General features: G+C 42.8%; 1 protein-coding gene across 1 annotated transcript in view; it reads right to left on the reverse strand.

Annotated features, from left to right (window-relative positions):
* Nucleotides 1–24,676, reverse strand: part of LAMB3 (laminin subunit beta 3) — a 71,349-nt gene that overhangs the window by 17,911 nt on the left and 28,762 nt on the right. Inside the window, exons 4-15 of the mRNA XM_048497436.1 lie at nucleotides 24,019–24,133; nucleotides 22,966–23,039; nucleotides 21,052–21,243; nucleotides 19,521–19,584; nucleotides 18,224–18,411; nucleotides 16,020–16,140; nucleotides 13,433–13,621; nucleotides 11,314–11,469; nucleotides 5,501–5,694; nucleotides 3,796–3,907; nucleotides 2,869–3,241; nucleotides 1,740–1,900 (exon numbers count right to left, since the gene is read on the reverse strand). Coding sequence (XP_048353393.1) covers nucleotides 1,740–1,900; nucleotides 2,869–3,241; nucleotides 3,796–3,907; nucleotides 5,501–5,694; nucleotides 11,314–11,469; nucleotides 13,433–13,621; nucleotides 16,020–16,140; nucleotides 18,224–18,411; nucleotides 19,521–19,584; nucleotides 21,052–21,243; nucleotides 22,966–23,039; nucleotides 24,019–24,133 — 1,939 coding nt within the window. The remainder of the gene's footprint in view (nucleotides 1–1,739; nucleotides 1,901–2,868; nucleotides 3,242–3,795; nucleotides 3,908–5,500; nucleotides 5,695–11,313; nucleotides 11,470–13,432; nucleotides 13,622–16,019; nucleotides 16,141–18,223; nucleotides 18,412–19,520; nucleotides 19,585–21,051; nucleotides 21,244–22,965; nucleotides 23,040–24,018; nucleotides 24,134–24,676) is intronic.

Raw genomic sequence — 24,676 nt, forward strand, 5'->3', positions numbered from 1 at the left:
CATCCTTTGGGGTTGTTTGGGCCACATGGGGCTCCTGGCATCAGAGTTTGGCCCCTACTCCTTCTGTATTGGTGCCGCTACCATCGCGGCACACCTGGGTTTGTCTGAGGAGCAGATCCACATCATCAGGTGCTGGCTTGAGAACTAATGTTTCTCCTCTTTCAGACTTTTCAAGCCATCACAAGACTATCTGGATTGTTGGCCACAGCACTGTCCATTGGGACACCAAGTATACCTCATGTTCTGGTTGGGAGAGAGACTGTGGCCTTGTCAGCCACACAACTGTGTTTTGGATGGGATAGAGAGTGATGCATTGGAAGGTCTTGCAGTCAATGCTGGATGGAGCAGTTGCAAAGGATGGACCACCTCACACCTTGATCATCCAGCTGGGAGAGAATGACCTGTCTGCAGAAAAGAGCATGTTGCTGGCTTGCCACATGATGTTGGACTTGGAATTCATGACACGCTAGTTGCCAGGGACTACTATTTTCTGGTCACACCCATTGGAGCATCAAGTATGGTATGGGACATTGGCCCCAGAGAAAGTGGACCTAGCCAGATGCAGGACCAATAAGACAGTGGCACTCCTTGTGCAATCTCTAGGGGGCAGGAGCGTTGCCCACCGGGACATTTTGTTTTGCCTTCCAATGCTGTATCGGAATGACAGCATCCATCCGTCAGAATGGGGTATGGACCTTTGGCTGCACAGCATCTGATCTGCTTTGTGTGATTGGTTGTTGGCTTAGGAAGCTTTGGCCGGAGTGAGGTGGCCTCGATCTTTGGCGGGTTGCACATGGGGTCTGATCCATTCAGGGGGGAAGAGCCTGCGTGCCAGCCCTCCCCATTTGGTGGGGGCCTTCATAAGAGGCCTGGGGGGTGGAGCGAGCCTGGGAACTACATGCCCAGGCAGGGGCTGCTGGTGGCTTGTGCCCCCTGGCAGCAAGGGGAGTTCATCCAGAGGCCAGCGCCCAGATGGCTCCCACTATCTTGCTGCTCTGAGCGTTGGTGTCCCCCCTCCAATGCATTGGGTTGGGGTAAAGTTATTACTGGGGAACAGCAGACATGCTGCCCAGTGCTGGATACGTCCCCTATATTACACCTCTGCTTTCTTTTGCCAGCACACCAATAAAACAGCTGTGGCCAAATTTTACCCACACAATGGGTTTTCTGTGTCTCTTTCTGCAACCTTGGACCACTTCCTCCTCTCCTCAGGTGGCAACTCTTTTGTCTGACTGTAAACACTCCAAACAAACAAACAAACCCACTTTGGAGACTCAAATATGATACTTTTTAAAGAAAAACCCCTCCATACCTTCGGGCCTAAATGATTTGCAATTTTACAGCTAAAAAAGCTTTACAACTAAAAGAACACTGTCTGTGAACAAGGCAAGAGCTTCTTCCAAGGGAGTTTAGAGAATACAGCTTTGTAAGAGTGTATCAAATTCTCAGACAGAAATCCTTTCATTCATAGTACATTCAAGGTTTATCACTACTCCGACCTGTTTTCATTGGGGGGACTGTTTAAAAAATGTGAAAAATTGTCTGTTCTGAGCTCTTAGAAGAAACCTCCGTAAAATTGTTTACTGTCTAGGATGTGATTTAAAATCAGCAATACAGACCTCTTTTAACATCAAGCATGTTACTTGTTATATCGTCCCCATCTAAAGCAGAAGATGCAGCCACCACAACCCACTTATGATTAAAGCACAACTTCTTACAAATCAAGAAAAACATAATACCTGACAAATCTGTGCTACGACTGGTTTCAAACTGGGCTTTCTTATTTTGGTACTCTGTAGTGATCAGCAGCAGGCTTCTAGCAAGAGCATCCATGTCAGTGGTTAAGGGGGACATTTCATCCATAAGAGGTATTTCAGATCTCAAACCTGCAATGGTCTGCCTGAAATTATTCAACAAAACACATTCTTATTGCATAGGTAGGAGAGCATGGGATGGGAACTAGGGGCAACGCAAGGCCCACACATGCACATGGAGCCCTACCTGTACCAAAGAAGAGCAGAGCTTGAGCAATAGCCAGCAACCCATATGGTAGGAGGAGGGGGAGCAAGCAGGGCAATTCCTCTCACATGCACACATGTTCTGTCCCCCACTGTGACAGAAGCAGCTTCTCTCTCTTTGTTTCTCTAAACTCCACTCTGTCCACACTACCACACTGAGCACTTTGCACTACTGTTATAGGCTAAAAGGTCCAAGCTTTTGGCCTATATTTCATCAGCAAAGTGAGCAAGGGGGAAGGGGCGGGGGTTAGATGCAGTGAAAAAATGTAGAAAGCATATTGTTGTACAGATTTTTTAAATTTAAATTTAAAAGGCTGAAATTGCAATAAGATTTGAAACAATGGATTCTACTGTACTGTTTAATCTGCAAACTAAATTGTGAACTATTTAATTTGCAAGCACCTTGAAAAAAGTGAGGTGTGTCATTCATTTTCTACATGAAGAAATAGAAGATAGTGACTTGCCTAAAGATAGCCATTAACCAAAAAAAGAGAAAAATTCAGATCCTATTTTCATTTTCATATGAAAAATACTTCTAGTATTAAAACACATGGGGTTCTCTTCGGCTTATTATGGGCATCTATGGTTACCTGCTGCAGTTGGCCACACAGAAGGAAATGCTGAGGGGACGGGACAGTCATGCTCCCCTTCACACCCATGTGCGATGATGTCATCGTGTTAAGGCAACACTCTAGAATTGAGCCAAACTGTATAGTTAAATTGATGTCAGAAAGCCCCTCAATTTGTGAAGCCGCAGCAGAGAATGGGAGCCAATGTCAGCCACATGCCTGATGCCCTATGTGGGCATCCTTTATTTATTGAAGGTAAAAAGTAAGAAAACTTTGTTTACCTGAGTGTAGCAATAGTGCTGGCCACCTGATCCAGTCCCTGTTCTGTCATGAGAGGATTTCCCATGATCCTTTGGATACGCTGAACTTCACCTTCTGCTTCCAAGAGGCGGGTACTGAAGCCAGAGCTCAGCGTTCCCATTTGTAGCCGCTGCGTGGAGTTTTTCAAGGTGGATTGGCGCAAACCAAACCGATGGATGTCCTCATCATAAGCCTGGAAGCAGGGGTGGCATGCCTCACAGCTGTGGTAATTGCCACAGTAACCCCGCTGACACTGGTCACAGCGGGTTCCAGTAAAGCCAGGGTGGCAGAGGCAGAGGCCTGTCAACTTATCACAGCCCACCTCCTCTGTGCCAGGGAAATTACAATCACATGCTGTTGAGTGGGAAGGACAAAGAGAAAGGCATGATTTTCTCAAGAATGTTTAAGTGATTCCCAAGTGATAGACTAACAATATATCCTGAGTCAAGTCACACCTTTCTAAAGTCCACACTATATGTTGCATGTAATTGCCACAGGGACTTGTAGCAAGATGTCAGCTGTGAGTTTCCCAAGGGACATCAATTTTGAAGCACTTTGGGAGCCCAATTTGGATGAGGATTGGGGTACAGGGGTAGAAGGGGCTTCAAACTCTTGCCCTGTGACATTTTCCTATCTCTTGGGGAGAGAGGCAGGGGCTGCATGTGCAAAGATTGTACTTTTTAAACAATGGTAATATTTTGTTGTAAAAATTTCTGTCAAGTGAAATTGTTATACAGTTAATAAAATCAAAACAGATATTTGGCCAGTTGTGGAACAAAAAAGTGCCCCAAATACCAATAGCAACATCTTGCTCCTATCTAAAAGGAGCAGCAAGACAGGCATAATCCCTGAGAAGATTGCACGTGGAACCCAGTGGCTTCCAGGTAGATGAAGCATTTATCTCTTACCTCTACATCCTGCCCTGACATCTCCATAAGACTGATCTGGGCAAAACCGTACTTCTGAAGCAGAGCAGGTCAGGCCTCTGTAGCCTCCTCTGCATGGGCACTGCCCTGTGAACTGCAGAGAGTGGAGTGGGGAGAAGATACAAGTTGTCAAAAATAGCTTCAACACAATGCCACTGAACTGGCTCATTGGTTTGGAGGACAAATGACTAGACTGAAAGATGCTTGCAAGTCTAAACCTTGAAATAGGTAGACTACCATATCCCTTCCAAGAACGCTGGCTAATGTGGAGCATTCCAGGAGCAGCAGTGGTGTGGGAGGTTAAGAGCTCATGTATCTAATCCGGAGGAACCGGGTTTGATTCCCAGCTCTGCCGCCTGAGCTGTGGAGGCTTATCTGGGGAATTCAGATTAGCCTGTACACTCCCACACATGCCAGCTGGGTGACCTTGGGCTAGTCACAGCTCTTCTGAGCTCTCTCAGCCCCACCCACCTCACAGGGTGTTTGTTGTGGGGGGGGGGAAGGGCAAGGAGATTGTAAGCCCCTTTGAGTCTCCTGCAGAAGAGAAAGGGGGAATATAAATCCAAACTCTTCTTCTTCTTCTTCTTCTTGCTGCTTGAAACAACAGTCTGAGTGAGATGCCTGCCTACAGGCAGATGTACTCACAAGTAAGCACTTTAGCTTACAGGGTATTGGTGCTCTTTCTTCATACAATATCTTTCAGGAACACTGAGGGGCAAAAAAGTGTGGTTTTCCAGGTACAAAAGCCAGTAGGACACATTACCCAAATATATGGTGGAGTGCAGTTCCCAGAACGTATATCAGGCAAAACACCTGGTTCAGGACCTGTTGGAATTGCCAGGTCCTCTGCCAGGTCCCCCTGGCCACTAGAAGGGATAGAGTTGCCATTCTTGGGTTGGGTAATTCATGGAGATTTGGGGGTGGTGCCTGGGGATGACAGGGACCCCAATGGAATACAATGCCTTACAGTCCACCTTCCAAAGCAGCCATTTTCTCCAGGGGAATTGATCTCTGAAGTCTGGAGATGAGGTGTAGCTCCAGGAGATCACCAGGTCCCACGTGGAGGCAGGCATTGCTACTTGGAATGCTCCCACTTCTTTAAAATAATACCTGTCTCTACAGGTACACACAATAGTAACTCAGTCTATATATATGCTTTGTCTTTGAATGCTTAGATATTTTTGTTAATGGAAAAGTGTTTAAATGTACAACAGATAAATGCTCTCCAAAATGCATCCTACCCAAGATGTTAATCAGGTAGGAGTTCTCCTAAACTGATTCAACTTCATCACAGCCCTGTGTAGGCCGGTCATGGGTTAAATAAAGCCCAACAAGCCATTTCACCCCAGGAATGAGGGGAAGCAGAGATTCTTCTACCCTCACTGTGGTCTCAATTGAAATTGAAAACCCTCTGTCAAATTGAGGCATTCAGTTATGTCAGTTCTGGAGAACCCTGACTTATGGACTAACATTTCATCCAGCTCAGTAATTTGAGAAAAAACTTTCCCGTTTGATTCTGTTTAGTATACAAACTAGCTTCAGTGGTCACTGCAGAATAAAACACATTTTCCCACTTCCCATAAGACTGCAATAAGACCCTGACTGGGATGCTACAAACAGCAACTGGTCAAAAATTATCCTCCATCAGCCCACCCTGAAGTATGGCATGCTACCTCACTGTCAATACCTCATTACATTGAGGACTGAGGGAATTCCGAGGGTCACAGTTGCAAGGCTGGCAGCCCTCGCCACTGGCAATTTTCCAGTGATTCACGGCACATTTATCACACTTGTCTCCCTCCACATTGGGGAGGCAGAAGCAGCGCCCCGTCTCGTCATCACAAGGCACCTTGCGGCTGCCTAAGATACTGCAGGCACAATCTGAAAGACAAAGAAGCTGTTATTCTTGCAGGCTTGGGGAAATTACAGCTGGTTCTTTTAGAAACTACTGCAAGGGTTATCAGACACATTTTACCCATCATGCACAAAGAGATAGACTTATAGATGAGGCCTCTGTAGATCACAGTAAAGATAATTCAAAAGAAACCTTCAGGCAGTAAAGAGTCAGCAATGTCAAACCTCTCTGTCTGTTGGGTTCACTTTCTAAATAGAATTTTTTTCCCTCAATGAGGAAGCATTTAAAAATATGACACAACACCCCTCCTCCCGCCTGCAATCCAGAATTCTATCATCTCAGTCAACCACCACATTTCATGTAACACCTTTGAACAACTCAAAGGCAACTTTTCATGGTGTTTTGACAGAGTGAGAACTGTTTCTGAGCAGCTCTTTCCTTTGTCACTCAGATAACATGAGAGCGGAGGAGCTAATGGATGTGCCTCTTCCCCACATCAGCTTCTGGAAGAGGTGGCCTTCTGCCAGGTGACCAAAGGCTTTTACCCAAATGCCTCAGGAAGAGGGAGCTCCCATGTCATCAACATAATATTGGAAGAATGCTGGAGTTAGTTCCAGACATGTAACTGGCAGCCCCAGGTGCTCCTTTGGGGTGCAGGCAGAGCCCCCCCCCCCCCACACACACACACACATGACCTGCAATTGGCAGCAGTAGCGACAACCATGCTTGATGTTGCCTGCTTCCTCCCTCACCATGCAGAGAGAGAGACAGGGAGGGAGGGAGGAGGGCCAGTGTGGTGTAGTGGTTAAGAGCAGGTGCACTCTAATCTGAAGAACTGTGTTTGATTCCCCACTCTGCCACTTATCTGGTAAATCAGATTAGCTTGTGCACTCCAACACATGCCAACTGGGCGACCTTGGGCTAGTCACAGTTCTTCGGAGCTCTCTCAGCCCCACCCCCCTCACAGTGTGTTTCTTATGGGGGGGAGGGAAAGGGGATTATAAGCCCCTTTGAGTCTCCTTGCAGGAGAGAAAGGAGGGATATAAATCCAAACTCTTCTTCTTCAAAGGGGGAAAGGACAAGGCCCACCTGGCCAATTCTGTACCCTCCTGCCCTTCCAGTCATTCAGGAGCCGGCTCTATCAGGCATGAGTAGTTTAAACTACAGCACAGGTACTCACTATGCTCCATTGCATCCTGCTGCTGATCTGCCATCTTTCGGCCCTTACCTGGACCAGGGGAGAGGGGAATTTGCTGCCTCTGCACCCATGTTTGGGCGAGGGGGAGGGGGTTGGCCACTTTGAGCTCTTGATGTGGGCAGCCTGGCTGGAATAGCACACAAAGAGCACATCAGTGACAATGACTCTTCCTTCAGTGAACCCAAAGCTAGTTGAGGAGGGAAGGGAGAGAGGGGACACAGATGCATCTTTGGTGGGGCAAGAGGGAAAGGGAGAGAAAGAGTGTGGCCATCAGTTGCTCCAGGGGTGAGGAGGGGGTGATAGCCTGTATTTTTCTGCTCTTCCCTCCAGCCTCCTTTTCCCCAGCCCTCTCCAGCATCATTCAGCAAAAGAAGAATGCGCAGGAAGTAGCTCAGCTGCTCTGGCGTAATGTGGCTTCTTCTTGTTCCCCTTTCTGTTTCTGACCTGAGAGAAATGCCTGCACCTAAAGCGGCATAGAGAAGGTTTTTTCCCCTTTCCCACTTCTTAAGAGCCAGACAAAGCATCCCTTATTACTTCCCACCCTATTCCCCTCTCTTTTTAGGCACGTTGGTGTAAGCTGAGTCACAATAATAATTCAACTGGATTCCTTTCCCCAGCTCTCCCCCACCGTCCAAGTCCTAGGTGGAAGATCTGTTAGCACTATATCCAACCTCCAGACAAGGAAGATTGGTTTACCTGGAGAAAATGGCTGTTTTGGAGGGTGGACTCTCTGACATGATACTCAGTTGTGAGACCCCTCCTCTCCCTGAACCCTGAACCCTCCCCAGGTTCTATCCCTGCATTTCCAGAAATTCCCAACCAAGAGTTGGGAAGGATAATATGAAAAGACCTGGGTCCAAACCCTACTGTGTCATCCCAAGTGAAGGAACACCTCTGAGATCCTCTGAAGATGCCAGCCACAGATGCAGGCGAAACGTCAGGAGAGAATGCTGCTAGAACACGGCCATACAGCCCGGAAACCACACAGCACCCACCTCTGAGATTATTTAATGAATACTGGAGTTTATTAGTGGGACAGAGAGTCCATGGTGGTGGTTGCTTATGTGTGCACCTTTTCTGTTCGTGTTCTCAAAAGACATATGCATATACTTCTCAGTATTCTTCTTCTCACAGTCAAGCAGGGTATTAAAATACCTGTAAAAGCACTTTCAAGGAAGTTGAACTACTTTCTGTCAGAGAATCGTGTTTGTATTTAAAATGACAGAAATTGGAAAAGTGCTATAAGTATGCAAGTATGCTTAATATTCATTGAGTCTGTAAACTGCTGCTTCTACTCCCTTCAATATGTGATAACATTTCACTTTTATGGAATAGATGGAAAATGTCATACAAAAGTACTTAATGGAGAGGATGGGAAATTGTTTGTGGCATTCCCCCCACCCCCTTAAATGCTCAAAGGCTAAGGTAGTAATGATCTAGGAAGGTGCGTGCATGGCACTTATTGGTTGCATTTCTTTTTGCCATCAAGTCACATTTGACTTATGGTAACCCCAGTGGGGTTTTCAAGGCAGGATACATTCACGTGTAGTTTGCCATGACCTGCCTCTATGTCACAACTCTGGTATTCCGTGGAGGTCTCACATCCAAATACTTGTCAAATACCTCCCAATTCTGCTTAGCTTCAGAGATCTGACAAGATTATGCTAGCCTTGGGCTATCCAGGTCAGGCTGCATACATCAAGACAATCAGACCTTGAGTATGCAGCTAAGAATTCCCCCCAGCCACCACCATAATGATATTGTGTCATCATGGTGCACCCAAAACATTTGGAACAGTTTAAAGGTTTAATCTAAGCCTTGTAATCAGTTTTGGAATGTTTTGAAATTAATACGAATGCAAGAGGTTCTTCTACCCCCGCTATGATGAACCAAATGATGTCAGGCATAATGTCCCAGGAAGTTTGTCTTTGCAAGCCCTATGTACGAGCTGCTTGGATTACTCACTTCAGTGTGTTCTGGAGAACTTCCTGGTGGGGAATACTCAAAGACAAATAAACTAACAGCTTTCAAGGAAAAAATATTTTGTTAGTTAACATGGCATGAGTTCCACCACAGGAGCAACATTACAGATATTCCTTCTGACAATTTCCATGCATTTTCATGCATTGTTTAAAAATGTAAATTTATTTTATTTATTTATTTTATTAGATTTTTATCTTGCCCTTTCCTGTCAATAGTCATGTTCAAGGTAACTAACATGAGGTTTATATAATCAGTTCAATATACATAGTATAATGAAAACCTTATTAACACTAAAATAACAGTTTTTAAAATGTCAGTTGGAGCTCCTTAACAATTTAATACAGAGGTGGGAGCACCAGTTGGGGAGGGCAAGGAGAAAAGGGAAGGCGAGGCAAAATCAAAAACAAAGCAACTGAGAAAAAAGATCCCTTTTAATTTTTGCCAAGCAAAAATTTTTAGAAACCAAACTTGAGATTCCTTAAGTTATCTCAAAAAGTGTTAGAGAACTCTGCTAGCCAATGAATGTTTTTGGGGGGCGCAATTTGAGAGCTTGCCCAGGTACCTTTTTTTTTTTTTTTTTTGCAGATTCAGCCCTTGCTAATTCAAACATTTGAAGGTTTTCATGCTTCTAGCCTTTGAAGAGAGCCTCAAGCCTATGTAGTGAGCAAACAAGTGGGACCTGTCATCTACTGGGACATTTGGGTCAGAAATGCAGAATGTTTGAAGGGGAGGGGGTTTTTTGGAGGGGGGAACCTGCCTCCTATAAAATATGCACCAGAGTAACAGAAAGAACGTTTCTCCTTTTTGACTTTATGGTATTATCATGAAGCCAAATTTGATGGATTGCATGGGACCACAACAATACTGCAACAGTATCAAGCCAGCTACATATTCCTTGGGGGGCTAAATCACAGTCAGCAAGACCCCCCCTTCCTTCTTTTTTGAGGAAAATGTGCCCAAAGCAGCTTTGGGCAGCAAACAAGTACTAAATGGAGCAAAATAGAGTGTCTCTCTCTGGGGTTTTTTTGCATGGAAATGTTTGCCCACAAAAATTTGCAGCAGCCTTAACTGAAATTCAACTGCTGAGTTAACTTTCCTTCAAGGGCCCTTGCAAAGGGAGAAGGGTGTATTATCAAATCCCTAACACTAGCATTGGTGAACTGTTTTTTTTCTTAATTGCTGTTGTCCTCTGCCCTCCTTCAAAATTTAACTAAGTACCCACTGCCACCTGCTGGAAAACAGCTGAAGTCCATCCACATATGTATTGCAAGGAGTGTACATCAAACTAAAAGCATTTGCCTGTGAAATCACTGAGGCCGAACCAATATGGACCTATCCAAGATAATGAAGTTCCATTAAAACTGTAATCTACAAAGTTCTCAGCAATTGGTTTACAGAGGATGAGGATAAAAGTGTACAAATCTAGGGGAGAATATGACAAGTTTCCTCTCCTGCTAATCATTTTTTTAAAATCATCCTGCAATATATGTTCATGCTGGATGCCACCAACTAGCTAATAGACAGAAGTCAGACTAGGCAAGCTCGTGGGGAATGAGTGGGTTGGTGGGTTGGGAAGTGATTTCCTAAAATGGATGTCTGGCTGAGGTTTTATATTCCTCGACTCAAATCAACAGAGCTATACTTGTCTGTTGTGGTTTTTTCCAGGCTGTGAGGCCATGGTTGGGTAGCATCTAATATTTCACCTACATGTCTCAGTAAGAATGTGTCTCCCTCTGTGGCACAGTGTGAAGTGAAACATGGACAAACAGATCTTACCATTACATGCCTCTGAAAATGCCAGTCATAGATCTGGGTGAAACATTGGGAGCTGAAACTACCAGGCCACAGCCACACACCCCAGAAAACCCACAACGCTCAGTTAATTCTGGCCATGAAAGCCTTTGATAATACAAAGTGCTATAGCCTTCTTTGCTGGTGTGGCCTCCCTATAGTACAGATGCTACATTCATTTTAGTGGTATTTCATACCAATGACATGGAGTGGTAAAAACGTGGACTGGATGAAAAAAAGGCCAGAGAATTTCCACTGGGGGGGAAATAGTATGAAGGGGACTTAGCCCTGTCTCCATTTGCTCCACTGCACATGATTTCCACTTGCAATCATTTGCTTGTGCAGGGCAAAATATATATCTGGGGGTTCCAGTCACAGAACTCCTGTGTCACCTATGATGCGGGGGGGGGGGGGGGGGGGGGGGGGGGCAACCTCCAAAATGGCAAGATGCTTCTGGTTATTAAATGCTGGGAGAAAGAAATAGCCTTCTCCACCATGGCGTGTTAGGCAAGCTTCTTTAAGCAAGAATCCTTAAACAGTTCCATATTAACTGCCAGCCTACAATGAACCACTGCCTTACCAAGTCATTTGTGTGTGCAGCTGGCAAGTACCATCTCAAACATCAGTATTTTTTTGGAAGAAAGTTTCACAATCTGCTTGGGAACTCACAAACCTCTGCATCCTTGGGGGTTAGAGTTGACTAACTGGGTGAATCCAGGTTTGCAGAGATGGCAACGGTCCCCTTGCACATTCTCCTTGCAGACGCAGCGGCCATTTGCAGGATCACAACTGGAGCCAGGGACAGTGCCATCAGGATCACATTCACAAGCTAAAAAGGGAAGGCATCAAATTCATAGCATTCTAGAAGTTGAAGGCTACAAGAAAGAAAGAAAGAAAGAAAGAAAGAAAGAAAGAAAGAAAGAAAGAAAGAAAGAAAGAAAGAAAGAAAGAAAGAAAGAAAGAAAGAAAGAAAGAAAGAAAGAAAGAAAGAAAGAAAGAAAGAAAGAAAGAAAGAAAGAAAGAAAGAAGCTCCCATCCTGGATGGTGAGGGAAGAAATGGCTGCCATGGGAACAGGGTCAAGGAAAATTACTGCCATATGGGTCAGAAAATCCAAATTTATCCACTCGAACAAAAGCCACCTAGTCTTTGCTGTGATTTTTCCTAAAACATCAGAGCAAAGGAGATTTGAGAAAGATTGGAGAGAAGCCAGGGACACCCCTGGAGGTGCAGCACAATGGAAGAAGCTGCTGGCGGGGAACAGGGCTGTTTCCCAAAGCATTGAACTAAGGATAGATAACCTGTGTGGAAGATTTATATATTTCTATCTGAACAAAATGGCTCAGGAAGGGCAGTATCTCTGTGTGGCTTGGAAAATTTGGCTGAACTTTCCCTAGCTCCATAAGATCACTTTAAATAATTAACAAAAGGACAGTCCAGCTTCTTGGCCACAAATGAGACCTTAAAATTAGTGCTTTTGTATTCCCACCATATTTAGTTCAAACTTATTCTGCTCAGTGCTCACAAGTAGAGCAAAGCACTCAAGAAAGTGAGCCAAGCCACAGGCTACGAAGTTGGGTATGTCACATGCGTGCATTATATGATAATGGAATTACATAAGATTCAAAATGGATACAAAATTACATGGGGTTCAAAATAGCTGCCATTTCTTCCTGGCAGTTTACAAAGGAGATACAGCTCCTTCCTGTGGATACAAGGCAAAATATACCAGAAACTTGAAGGCTCTAGGTCAAGTGAGAAAAGTGAGTTCAGTCACTGGAGAGCAGTTGAAGTAAGAAAATCTATGAGTTCCCTTCAGGAGGAAAATAGGGCAGGAATATTTAGCACCACTACTTACAGACTATGTTCACATGTCTGGAAGACTATGTTCAATATGTATACAAGGGGGTTTTTTTTGAACTCTCAACTTTCTTTTTTTCAAACCCCCCACCCCCCCCCCAAAAAAATTAAAAAGTAAGCCTCTGGCTCCTTTCGTTGCAGAGTTATGACTTTCCTCTTATATCTCCACAGCAGAATGAGCTAGAGTTTTACTTAAAAGTATGGAAGCTGGGAAATCAGAAAACATAGGTACCCATATTGGTATAACATTATGATAGTCTAGTGCAGTGGTTCTCAACCTTCCTAATGCTGCGACCCTTTAATACAGTTCCTCAAGTTGTGGTGACCCCCAACCCTAACATTTACCCATTTTACAGATGGTAAATTTACTGTTGCAGAGAGTCTTAGGCGACCCCTGTGAAAGAGTCGTTCAACCCCCAAAGGGGTCCCGACCCCCAGGTTGAGAACCACTGATCTAGTGCCACTTTAAAAAAATAACCCCACTGGTAAAGGTACTGTTCAGGTACTAGGACAGACAAACTGTGAGAAAACATGTGGAAGTACCACTGTTTCTGTGCATTATCAGCAACTGGCTCAGGTACAGAGAATATTTAGCACCACTACTTACCAGCCCTACTCTCTGACAGAAGTCATAGTACTTTATCAACCAAAAGTTTCCAGGGCTGTGGAAGCAGGGAAAGTTAACCGTAACATGAAATTAGTTTTTAAATTAGTTTTTTAAAAACTGGAACATTTCTCCATGGATATACTCTTAACTAGATTTGATACTCTTATCTTTTCTTAGCCTCTTTCAACTTTGGTTATTTTAGAGTGTGAACTTTTGGAACACTGTTTAGCATTTTTATAGCAATACTCATGCTGCAAACTAATGAAAATAAAATATGCAAACACGTTTGTTGTGTTGGAAAAGAGAATATCAAAAACATGCACTTACGAAGACAGGCTTCAGGATGGCTGATGCCATTCCGCCGGTTCCGGAAAAAATAGGCCTTGCAGCGTTCACAGTTCCTCCCGGCTGTATTGTGTTGGCAGTCTTCGCATACACCCCCACTCACTCCCCCACTGGATTGGTACATGACTGGGTCAAAATAACACTTGTTGGAATGACCATTACAGTTGCACCCTAGAGAAAAGAAAACCATTTCCATATTTACAATGGAAACCAATGGTGTATATTGTTCTACATACCACTAGATGGTGCTCTGGTCTCCTACACCAAATCCCACTGCAAGCATCTAGTAAGAACAGAGGAAGGCCTATTTGTTTATATACTAGTTTTTTGGAGGGGAGGGGTAGTCTGTCCTGCACACTTAAGTCACTGAATTTTTAAGGCAACAAACAATAAGATTATCATAGTCGATGTTTTAAAATAGCAGATATAAATACAATAACAGCCATCAAATAAAGTCAGGCTGGCCTAATGTCAGATTTGGAAGCTAAGAGCAGGTTGGTCCTGGTTAGTACATCAATGAGAGACCTCCAAGGAAGTCTAGGGTAGAATCACCTCTGTTCTTCTCATGCCTCGAGAACCTTACGGGGTCACCATAAGTCACCTACCACAAGAAACCACTTTACATATTTCACACAGCAGCAGCTCCCATTAAACCTTAACATTAAATCCCTGAGACACTTTCTTTTATGTTGAAAGATCCAGGCACTCTGATCTTAACTAGTGGGCATATTTCTACGAGCAGGTGATCCTTTAAAAACTCTGTTCTGTATCCATGTAGGGAGTTAAAGGTAATAACAAGCATCTTGAATTGGGAAGCCAACTGAACTCTTTTAGAAGGAGTTAGATACATTCCCTATTATTTATCCCCAACACCAATCTTGCTCTTTTCAGACTGTCTTCAAAGGCAGCCAAACACAGAACCCACTGCAATAATCTAGCCTGCACGTGATCATGGTATGGAGAACTGTGGCCAACCCATGCCTCTCAGGGAAGAACAACAGACTAGTCATAGTGGTCACTGACACCATGGGCATTAAGTGCAGATCTGTGTTTCCATCTGTGTTGGACTTCAGATTTTATTTATTTAGTCATTCATTCATTTGTACCCTGCCTTTCTCCGCAATGGGGACCCGAAGTAGCTTACATCATTCTCCTCTCTTCCATGTTATCTTCACAACAATGCTGTGAGGTAGGTTAGACTACAAGTCACCCAGCAGGCTTTCATGGCACAAGTGCAGATTTAATCCTGGGTCTTCCAGATTCCAGTCTAGCACTCTTCACTAAGGGTGTGCACCATTTTTCCAGCATTTTTGGGGTTCCAGTTTAATATTTCTGGAAATTTTCAAAAAACTTTTTTTAAGCTGAATTTCCATATTGGCTTTTTTTAGGAATTTGAAATTTTTCGGATACATTAAACCCAACTCACTCCCAAAAATTCCATCTGCCTCCAAACTCCACATGGACTCAGAGGCTGCAGAAAGCTGGGGGAAAAATCAGCATTATTCAGGATCCACTTTTTGGCCCCCTTTAATTGCCACCATATCTTGGGATAAAAAAATGAAAAATACTGATAAGGTTTTTTTGTTCTTTTTTTTCCACATCAGCTTTGCTGAACACACATACCTACTCACCACTACACTCTGCTTAACAGTGCCCACATACTTGCTCCAAACAGGTTTTGGGCAGCAGCCTAGCACTCAGTAACTCAAACTTCCAATGAATATACATCTAGTTTTAACATCTGCTAATATCTGCCTAATCAAGGCCCATCAATGTTGAAGACCCATACAAATGTTGGCAACCAGAATCAGGGCTGAAAGCCACTGCACTAGTCTGGGGCAGGGGCCAAATTTAGGATAATTTCTCAAGACATACAGGTTTGGTTTTATTTCATATCTCTCTTCAATCAATGTCATAAGCATTCTCATTATTAACATTCATGATGCAGCATTTTGCCTCTTCAATAACCACCTCCACCAGGTTTTATTCTGGAAAAACTATGCCAGGAGAACCTGGCTGTTTTTCCTGCTGTAAACACCACTAATCCCATTCCTTTCAGACCCACGGGGAGTTATGTATTCATTCAAGCATTCTAATCACTTTACTACAAAGGTAGAATTTAAGATTCAAAACTGAAAAGGTGAAAATCACATTCAGTAGCTCAAAAGCAGGGGCACCAATCCCCAGCAGACAATCTGTATATGGCAACTGAAATATTGTGGGTGCAGGAATGCTCCTTATAACCTTAAGGAGCATCAATGTGTTGACATCATGCTATTGGAACCATGCCCAGCCCTCATGTGCTTTCTTCAGGCTGATACAGACAGTAAAGTCAATTAACAGACTTCTTTGTGAATGAAAATCATCACAGACTGCTATTAGTTTTCATCGTCTTTTAGTATTTGCCTGTAATTTAATTTTCCTATTCCCCGAGCACAACTTTCAATAAGCTAACAGTAAAGAGGAAATTAGGGGTTGAAAAAAAACAACAGCAACCCTACTCATTATTTATGAAAGGCGTTGTTAAAAATAACTCGTAGAATGATTATTTTTTTCCAAGCATACATACTGCGGCATTCGTTGGAGTTGCTGTCTTCAGCAGGTCTCCAGGGCTGGTCATTGAAGAAAGCTGCACAGTGTTCACAGTTGGGACCAGCTGTGTTGTGTTGGCATACACAGTTGGCATGCACCTGGAATAGAAGACAGTTTTGTTTGTAATTCAGCCTCTACCCTATGGCACGGTACCAGTGTTCACATTTTGTCTTTGCCTGGCTGATCCTATAGAAATCAGCTCTCTTCTGACTTGTTCAAAGAATCCATTCAAGGTGATTCTTCATTTTTATTAAGTGCCCTTGCAGACACTGAATTGGAGTGCATCAGATCTATCTGTAAGCCACTTGGGTAGGTGCCCATGTAGATCCCCAGAGTTTCAGTTATTTCTCAGGATATTGGTGGGATCACTATAACACTGCACAGCGCAAATGATGATACATTTTACAACATCACGAGCATTTCTAGTAGCTCTTTTTTGCTGGTTCTGGCGCTTACATTTTGGGCATAATGCTACACTGTCAAAATAGCCTTTTTCATTGCTCTTCTATGTTTAGTTATCCCATTAAGCTTGTCATTACCAATTCAGAACCAATCAGCATATATGTGAATTCAGTGGAGTGTACAGCCCTCTCCATACAAGAAACCTGGAGGCTTGTTTGACCAAAGATACTCCCAGTTCCAGGTCTTGAAGGGTCCTGGGCAGAGGGTGCTCTGGAGCCGTACTCCTGTGGTCACCAGAACCCCCATCCACATCTCCTTTCTGCCCTCACAAGTGTTCCTCACATCTGCCTGTATGCCCTTCTTCTGCCTGTTCATGACCCTGCCATCTCCTGTGCTCTGCCACCTGCATGCCCTTCCTTCAAAGGCAATAGCCAGTAGGAATGGCTGCTGTGATCTAAAAAACACTGCTGGCACTTTTGTCTGTGGGTGCTGGGCAGCCAAGTAGCAAAAGAGGCAGAATGCTTGCAAGTAAATGGGTAATCCAGACAGGCAGGCAGTAGAAGAAATGTACAGGTGCCAGTGAGTGGGTGATGCAAGCAGGAAGATGGCAGATGCAGGTCCCTAGAGCCTGGCACTCCACTTCAAGGTATGCTGACATCAGCCCTACTGAATTCACATGCTTAACTTAAAGCCTTTTACCTCATATCTTGCTGTTAGCATGCACAAGAGGAAAAAACAGAACTTGTGTAAGTGCACCTCTACAGAATGACAATTTTGAATGTGATTGTAACAGGCTTTTGAATGGTTTTATGTCTGTGGAGAAAGGTTGATTTATAACTGCATTTCAGTAGTTCTGAGTTCACAGTGCATTATTTCAGTCTTTATAGGAAACACACTCTTTCCAAAGCACAATGGGCTTTTGACATACCTTTGTAAACCTGTAGGAACAAATTGTACAAACAAGTCAAACTGAAGGCTAACTAGAACTTATGGAAGGTGGGAATTTAAAACTAAAATTGAAAGGAAACCAGAAGTAGTATTGTTAGGCTTATCATAAAAACTTCAGTTGTTAAAAATATTAACCTCTTTATATACTTATTAACAGCTGCAAAAATTGAAATAGCAAGAATATGGATGTCAAAGAAATACAAAAAATAGATGAATGGGAACGGGAAATGAAAAATATAATGACAATTGATAGACTAACTTGGAAACTAAAAGAAAACCTGGAGAATTTTAATAAAAACTGGGAATTAGACATTCAATACCTGAACAAATAAGAAATAAATTTATTAAGAAAAAAGAAATACAGAAGACATATTTCCTCTTTATAAATGTATTTAATTTAAAACGTGAACTAAACGTAACTATTTTCTCTTCTATCTACTATACTTTGTAGTTTATATAAGAAATAATAACTTTGTTTTCTCTCTGAAAATGTTAACTACCATTGGAAAGAAAAAATGTTACTAACTTTTTATTTACTTTGATTATTTTCTCCTCTCTGAATATCTCCGATTCTCCTAAATTTCTTTTTCCTTATTGAAAATTGATCGTTATCATACGATCAGAAGGAAATTAGAAATAAGTAAAATATAGCTTATTTGTTATAAAACTAACATTTAGAGTTATAATAATTATTTTCTTTAAAATATGTTTTTCCTATTATACACAAATATTGCATCATATATTCAAATGTTATCATATGAATAAAAAGATCTGTAAAATAGAACTTATGGAAGGGAGCTGGAAAGTAATGTGACACTGGACTGCCCTCACCATAGCATTGGGTTCTCTAGCAGATGTATCAGGGGCAGTACAGTGGTCAGCATGTCCATTACAGAAGCAGCTGCCTTGCACCTGCATCTCAGTCAAGGCATAAAAAGCACTGGGTAAGCGGTAGCCCTGGTGCGGGGGTCGGGTCAGGTGGGTGAAGTTGATCCTCAAGTTGGTGAATTCGGCCAGATCTATCAAAGACAGGTGAGAGAGAACAATGGAAGGTACAGAAAACACACAAGTCCGAGAAAAATAAATAGGTTAAGAGAAGATACAAAGCAGGAACTTTTGATTAAGAAGATCCACCATGATATAACAGTGTCAGCCATGCCAGTATGCGATTCTTTTTTGTACGCCAGTAAATGAAAGAAAATAATAGGGCTCTGTTTAGATCCAGATAGGTCTATTTTAGAAAGATCAGTAACAGGCCCTACTGCACACAAAATGCCTTCTAAATGGGTTGCTGAAGTACTGCATACAGCTGGCTCCCTCAGAGAGTTTTAAACTATTTTAAGGAATGTTTCCTTGTCTCCAAACAGTAAATATTATTATTTCTTGATGAACACAATTGCACTATAGTGCAGAAGTTCTTCATTTGGCATCAAAACAACAGTTTGATCCCAGGTTCCACAGATAGCAAATGGGATTAAGTTAAACATATTTAAAAGGTAGCCAGCATACTGTAGTTGTGAAATTTTGGGACCATGAGTGGGAAAATCTGGGTTCCAACTCTGCTCAGTGATGATGAAGCTAGATCAGCTACATAGTTTTCTCAAGATTCTTATTTAAGAAACTGTGCAAACAATTCCTGTATGATGCTGATAGATACTTCTAGATAAACTGAGCATGTGATAATAATAGGTAACATTTTCTGTGTAACATTATACTATTTCAATTAATGGGAAGGATTCCGTGCTTTTAAAAAAATCCCAGATTTTGCAATGGTGAACCACTAATCATGGCATCTGCTCCATTCACAGGAATGCTGTCATTCACAGCTATAAAAGTTATTCAAAACCAATCCGTCCCTTGTATGAATCTCTGATACATTCAGTTCTGATCCTTCCCCATAACTAATGATCCACATCATCTCCATCCTGCACCACCCCCAAGCACACATTTTTCTTAAAGTTATGCAGCAAAGGTAATCAGAAGCTGAAGTGCATTCTGTTTCTAAAGCCTGTTATTGCCAAGGCAGACATACCTTCAATATCTGACATACCTCCACTTGGGCACCCAATAGTTTCTACCCGCTGTAATCCAACCATTATAAATATAATTGACAAAAATATGTACATACTGTTGATACGTTGGCTTTGAGATGTCCTCATCCCAGATGTAAGGTCAATGAGATTGAATTCAATCTTTCAAGAACAAAGGAGGAAGAAATGATTATTGTCAAAGAATGCTAATATAGCTGTTTCGATCTCTTCTGATGAGAGAAAAAAGTCAGTGAGCACATCCCACTTAAGAAATTGGATATTTACCCTATTAGTGAGAACACAAGAAGATGAGCAGAGCCTGCTGGATCAGACTGGTGGTCGATATAGTCCAGCACACTGTTCACAAAGTGGCCAATATATATGGCCTAGAAGTGTTTAGAGATTTGCTGCCTCTGCATATAGAGGTTTGCTTTACTCAAAATGGCTAGTGCCATTGATATACCAATTTTAAAGCCATCTACATGTATGGCTATCACTAGATTCACTAGTATGGAATTCCACAGTTCAATTATTTGCTGACTAAATAAGTATTTCCTTTTATGTGCCTTGAATCTTCCCCCCAACTACTGGTACTTCACTGGGTGTCCTGGGTTCCACCTTTATGGGAGAGGAAGGAAAAGTCCCTTCTAACTATCTGATACACTCCATATATAGTGATATTTACAGATAATGGTCTCTAATCTGTGAACAGGATAGCATAAAGTTTCCAGCTAAGGTTTCATTAAGACAGAGGTATCCCCCATACCCACTATCAAATGCCAGGAATCAAGTTAGGTGTATACAAATTTACCTCTGAGCAGGTGCAGCTTATCTATTGATTAATGAGTAATCACAGTTTTTCACACTCTTCTTGAATTACAGAAGGAGCTTTCAGAGCTGTGGGGGTGCGTTGGTGTAAACGATGCCGACGCACCCCCCTGGGACCGTTCGCACGGACGGTCCCAGTAGGGGCGGGGAAGACAGCGCAGCCTGCGCAGAGGCTGCGCTGTCCCCCAAACACCTTATTGTCCCTCCGACCTTCCGGCGCATTGCCCAGGCCAGGGGACATGCCCCCCCTGCCCTGTGCGACAGCTCTGGAGTCGGAGGGACAGTAAGGCAAAGGGACAATAAGGCGGTCGGGAAAGGGGGGGGAATGGCGCCTTCCAGCCGCTGCCGGAAGCCGCTGTTTCCGAAAAACCTCACTCAGGGAGCGAGGTTCGGAAACAGTGGCTTTGCGCTGCTCGGGGGTTGCAAGGCCGCCGCTGCTGTGATGCGGCGGCGGCAGCCGTGCGAACCCCTCTTCAGAGATGCTGTTTTTAGCGTCCCTGGGACGCTGTATTCAGCCCATGCAGAAACAGCCAGAGATTCCTTGTCAGTTTTAGCTATGAAATGAACCACTGTCCACAAAACTGTCTGTGGCCTAATTCCAACTGGACTGGAAAGGAGTAATTGAAGTGACTTGATTCATCCTCCAAATTTATTCCTGTGCAATTTCATCCAGCCAGATGAAAAGTTGTTACCATCACAGTGGGTACTGTCAAAACAAACTACTTGAGATGCCAGAAGTTACCTAAGTTTGGTGACCTTTACATCATATTTTGTATGTGGTAAGTATCACAATCACTATACCTTTCCCCCACCCTGAGGTGGTCTGTGAGAAGTCTGTATATCCTGACACCGGACATCCTGCCAGCTCTGAGGGAGGCCTGTGGAAATCCATGGAAATGAGGTGCCACAATCTGTGGACAAGTACTGATAAATGTTCCAGTTCCTGCCAAAGTCAGTAGATCTTTCAATCACCATGCCAACTGGAAGAGGGCTCTAGACAAACAAGGAGAAAGAGAACTAAAGGCAGGTTCTTCTTGATAAACCAACGCAGAGGAAGATACAATTTCATATGATCTCTGTTCTTTCTCCCCTAAAAAATTTAAATGATACATCTCCTCAGAAAATATGCAGCTTTTAACGTTTTGTGTACTCTTATTCAATTTGGGAGCTGAATAACTGATTTTCTTTTGGACATTTTCCAACTGCATTTGGTCTTGGCAAGGGCAGAACAAAGGATATATGGAAGACAAAGTAGACATTATGGTAGACAAACAGGATTTATAATCTTCCTTCATGTAGGGGAGCCTTTCCCTGAGGCATCTATTTTTTGCTTTCAGAGATCTTTGGGTTTAAGATTGCAGCCTTATTTTGTTTATTTATTGAGGGTGATAAGACTTTTTTGTGGTATTTTGGAGACTTTTTCTTTTCAAAAAGCTACTTTGGGTCACTGTGAAGTGAAAAGTGACCTAAAATGCTCAAAGAATAGAGAACAGGAGTATAAAGAACTGTTTTACTTCTGAGCTCAGTAAAACACCTAGAACAGTTTACTGCTAATTTTCTCTGTTGTTCACATAGGACCTTTAGACCTTTATAAATACAAATCAAACTTATTAGAGAATAGATAATTCTGCCTCCTACCCAAACATAAGGACATGAGATAATTATAGCTAATTTAAATAAAATAAATATGATTTATTTCAGTATGACAATGTATTTTAAAGAGTGAGGAGAACTACACAGTTTTGCCATTGCTGCTGTTTTTTGAGTAAATCCACCCTGGGTCTAAACTTGGTCAACTGTTCCACCAGCCTCATTATCCTCACATACATAAGAAACATGCTAAGAGGTACCAGACTTCGTCCCCCTATTGTGCTATAAGTCACTACCAGATTGGAATGATGCCCCCCAAACCAAAAGTGCTCCTAAGGTTGCCAGCTCCATTCTGGGAAATTCCTGGAGATTCGGGGGGTAGCACCTGTGGAGGACCAAGAAGGGTTTGGGAGAGGAGGAACTCCAGTGGGGTCACTGGTATATTTAGGGTGGAGCAAGCCAGAATGTAAGCCCTGACCACTATTTGCCTAGGAATGCCCAGGATGCCCCTTTGCAAAGCAAGAAGCCACTGCCAGTTGGAGGGCTGGTCTAACCCGCATTAAGAAGCAGTGGGTAGACCTGGCCACAGTGGAGGCCAGGTCTACCAGTTCTTCTTAACAGTGGGTAGACCATCACCACCACTCCACTCCCAGAGAGCTGGTCTGCCCATGGTAGGAAGTAATGGGTAAACTTGGTTTCATCTATCTATTGCTTATTTTAATGGCTGGTAGATCAGCCCTCCAGAGTTGAAAGTAATGAATAGACTTGACCTTTCTGTCTAACAGTTCTTCCTGAAAGAAGGTAGACGAGCTCTCCAGAGAGTTGACCTCCCCACAGTTGAAATGAATGGGTAAACCTGGCTGAAGAAGAACAGGAGTAGCAGCCACCCCCACCCCTCAAACCCCATATATGAACCATCCTACCAGCTAGAACATCTCCAACCCTGCCACTCCAGACCCATGCCCTATTTGCATGAAAATGGACAGTGCAACTGGATCCATGGCTATTCTCCCATTGATGCCTTTACTCCTTTCATAATCAGAAAAAAGTCTAGTTCTGGAGCTCCTAGAAAACTACATATTCAGTTTGTCTCTCCTTCCCCAGCCCCAGTAGCCATACACATACCCTAAAGTCCAGCAGAATGCTGCTCAGTTGAAACTTTCTATCCAGATCGAGTTGGAGAGAGACAGGATTCACATCTAAGAAACAGACAAGAACAGTTTTCATAGTACCAGGTCATGAAAATTAAGGAAGTATCTTCTGATCAGCGAGGTCATCCTGTTTCTTTCTGCATTTGATCCACTAAAACTGAAATTCCATTTGTGGATTCTAAGTATGCCTTGATTCTCTTAGCCCATCATCCCCACCATGAGAGAGAGAGAGAGAGAGAGAGAGAGAGAGAGAGAGAGAGAAAGAAAGAAAGAAAGAAAGAAAGAAAGAAAGAAAGAAAGAAAGAAAGAAAGAAAGAAAGAAAGAAAGAAAGAAAGAAAGAAAGAAAGAAAGAAAGAAAGAAAGAAAGAAAGAAAGAAAGAAAGAAAGAAAGAAAGAAAGAAAGAAAGAAAGAAAGAAAGAAAGAAAGAAAGAAGTTCAGTGCTTCCCAGGTACAGCGAAGCCTGATTCTAATCAGGACAATGTATCAGTCAAAAATAGATTCCAAGAACATAATCCATTTTGTTAGGAATAACCCAATGATACATTTGGAAGTTTTTGAGCTCCAGGTGCAAGAAGGCCTGATCAGGACAGTGGTACACCTGGAGAAAGATCTCTGGAACCACTGTTAGCTCCACTGGGAAGATTACATGCAATTTCCCCACAGGTCAAATACAAGACCCTTGCAGCCCTTTTAGATCAGGAAAGCAGCAGGCGGGAGGGCCTGAGGACAATTCTCCATGCATGCTGACACTGTGGTCCTGTTCCCTGTGTGCCTGGAAAGCACAGAACTCCCAGCACACATGTAATCCAAATGCCTTATGGCACTCACAAGGACTTTGTGTGGTGTGACTCAGCCCTTAAGCTGACACAGAGCAATGTGTCCCAGGCAGTGCTTCTTGTCTTCCACCTCAACGCTTCCCCCCACCCCTGAGAGAGTACTGGGTAAGACATTTAACTTTCACTCCTGTGCTTTAAGCACATTCACGTTAGTTTATTGGACATACACCGAATAAGAGAGAAGTTTACCATTCTGAGACTGCCACCACCGCATGTGTCCATTGGAAGAGAGGACATTGTTCACCCGATGGCTGTTGAATGCATGAGGCACTCTGGAATCACATCGGCAACATTTCATTTGCCACTGAAAGAAATCAAGAGTCATATACTTGATTAGGTTGACCAGGAAATTAGACTGCTGTCCTTTGAAAAGTAAGCTGGTTTCTGAATAAAGGTTTTTGTAAACATGACAAATCTAATCCATTATTCAAGTGGAGATCAATTCAAAGACAGGGACATGTTATATTCATTCATTCATTGACCTTTAATGGCATAAGATACATTATATTTAGATACTGTACATTCAAGGAAATACAGAAAGAAAAAAAGTTTATTTTGGATTAATGAATTTAATGACCTGAGAGGGGAAAATTATCTGATTGCTGAAGTAGGGTTTATGTAGGATTTCCTTCGAAACGTAGACAAAGTTCAATTCGTTTCTAATAAAGTTTGATTCATTTTCTATTTAATATTTATTATTTATTGCAATTATCTCTTACCTTTCATGAGAACTCAAAGCAATGTGCATAATAGGGTTCCCTGGCAGCTTCCTCCCTCTGTCTTGTGACAGAAGAGCTTTTTGGTTTTTTTAATTGGTAGTAACTGTATCACTATAATATTTATGATG

The sequence above is a fragment of the Sphaerodactylus townsendi genome, linkage group LG05 (assembly GCF_021028975.2).
Source record: "Sphaerodactylus townsendi isolate TG3544 linkage group LG05, MPM_Stown_v2.3, whole genome shotgun sequence".
Taxonomy (NCBI): Eukaryota; Metazoa; Chordata; class Lepidosauria; order Squamata; family Sphaerodactylidae; genus Sphaerodactylus; species Sphaerodactylus townsendi.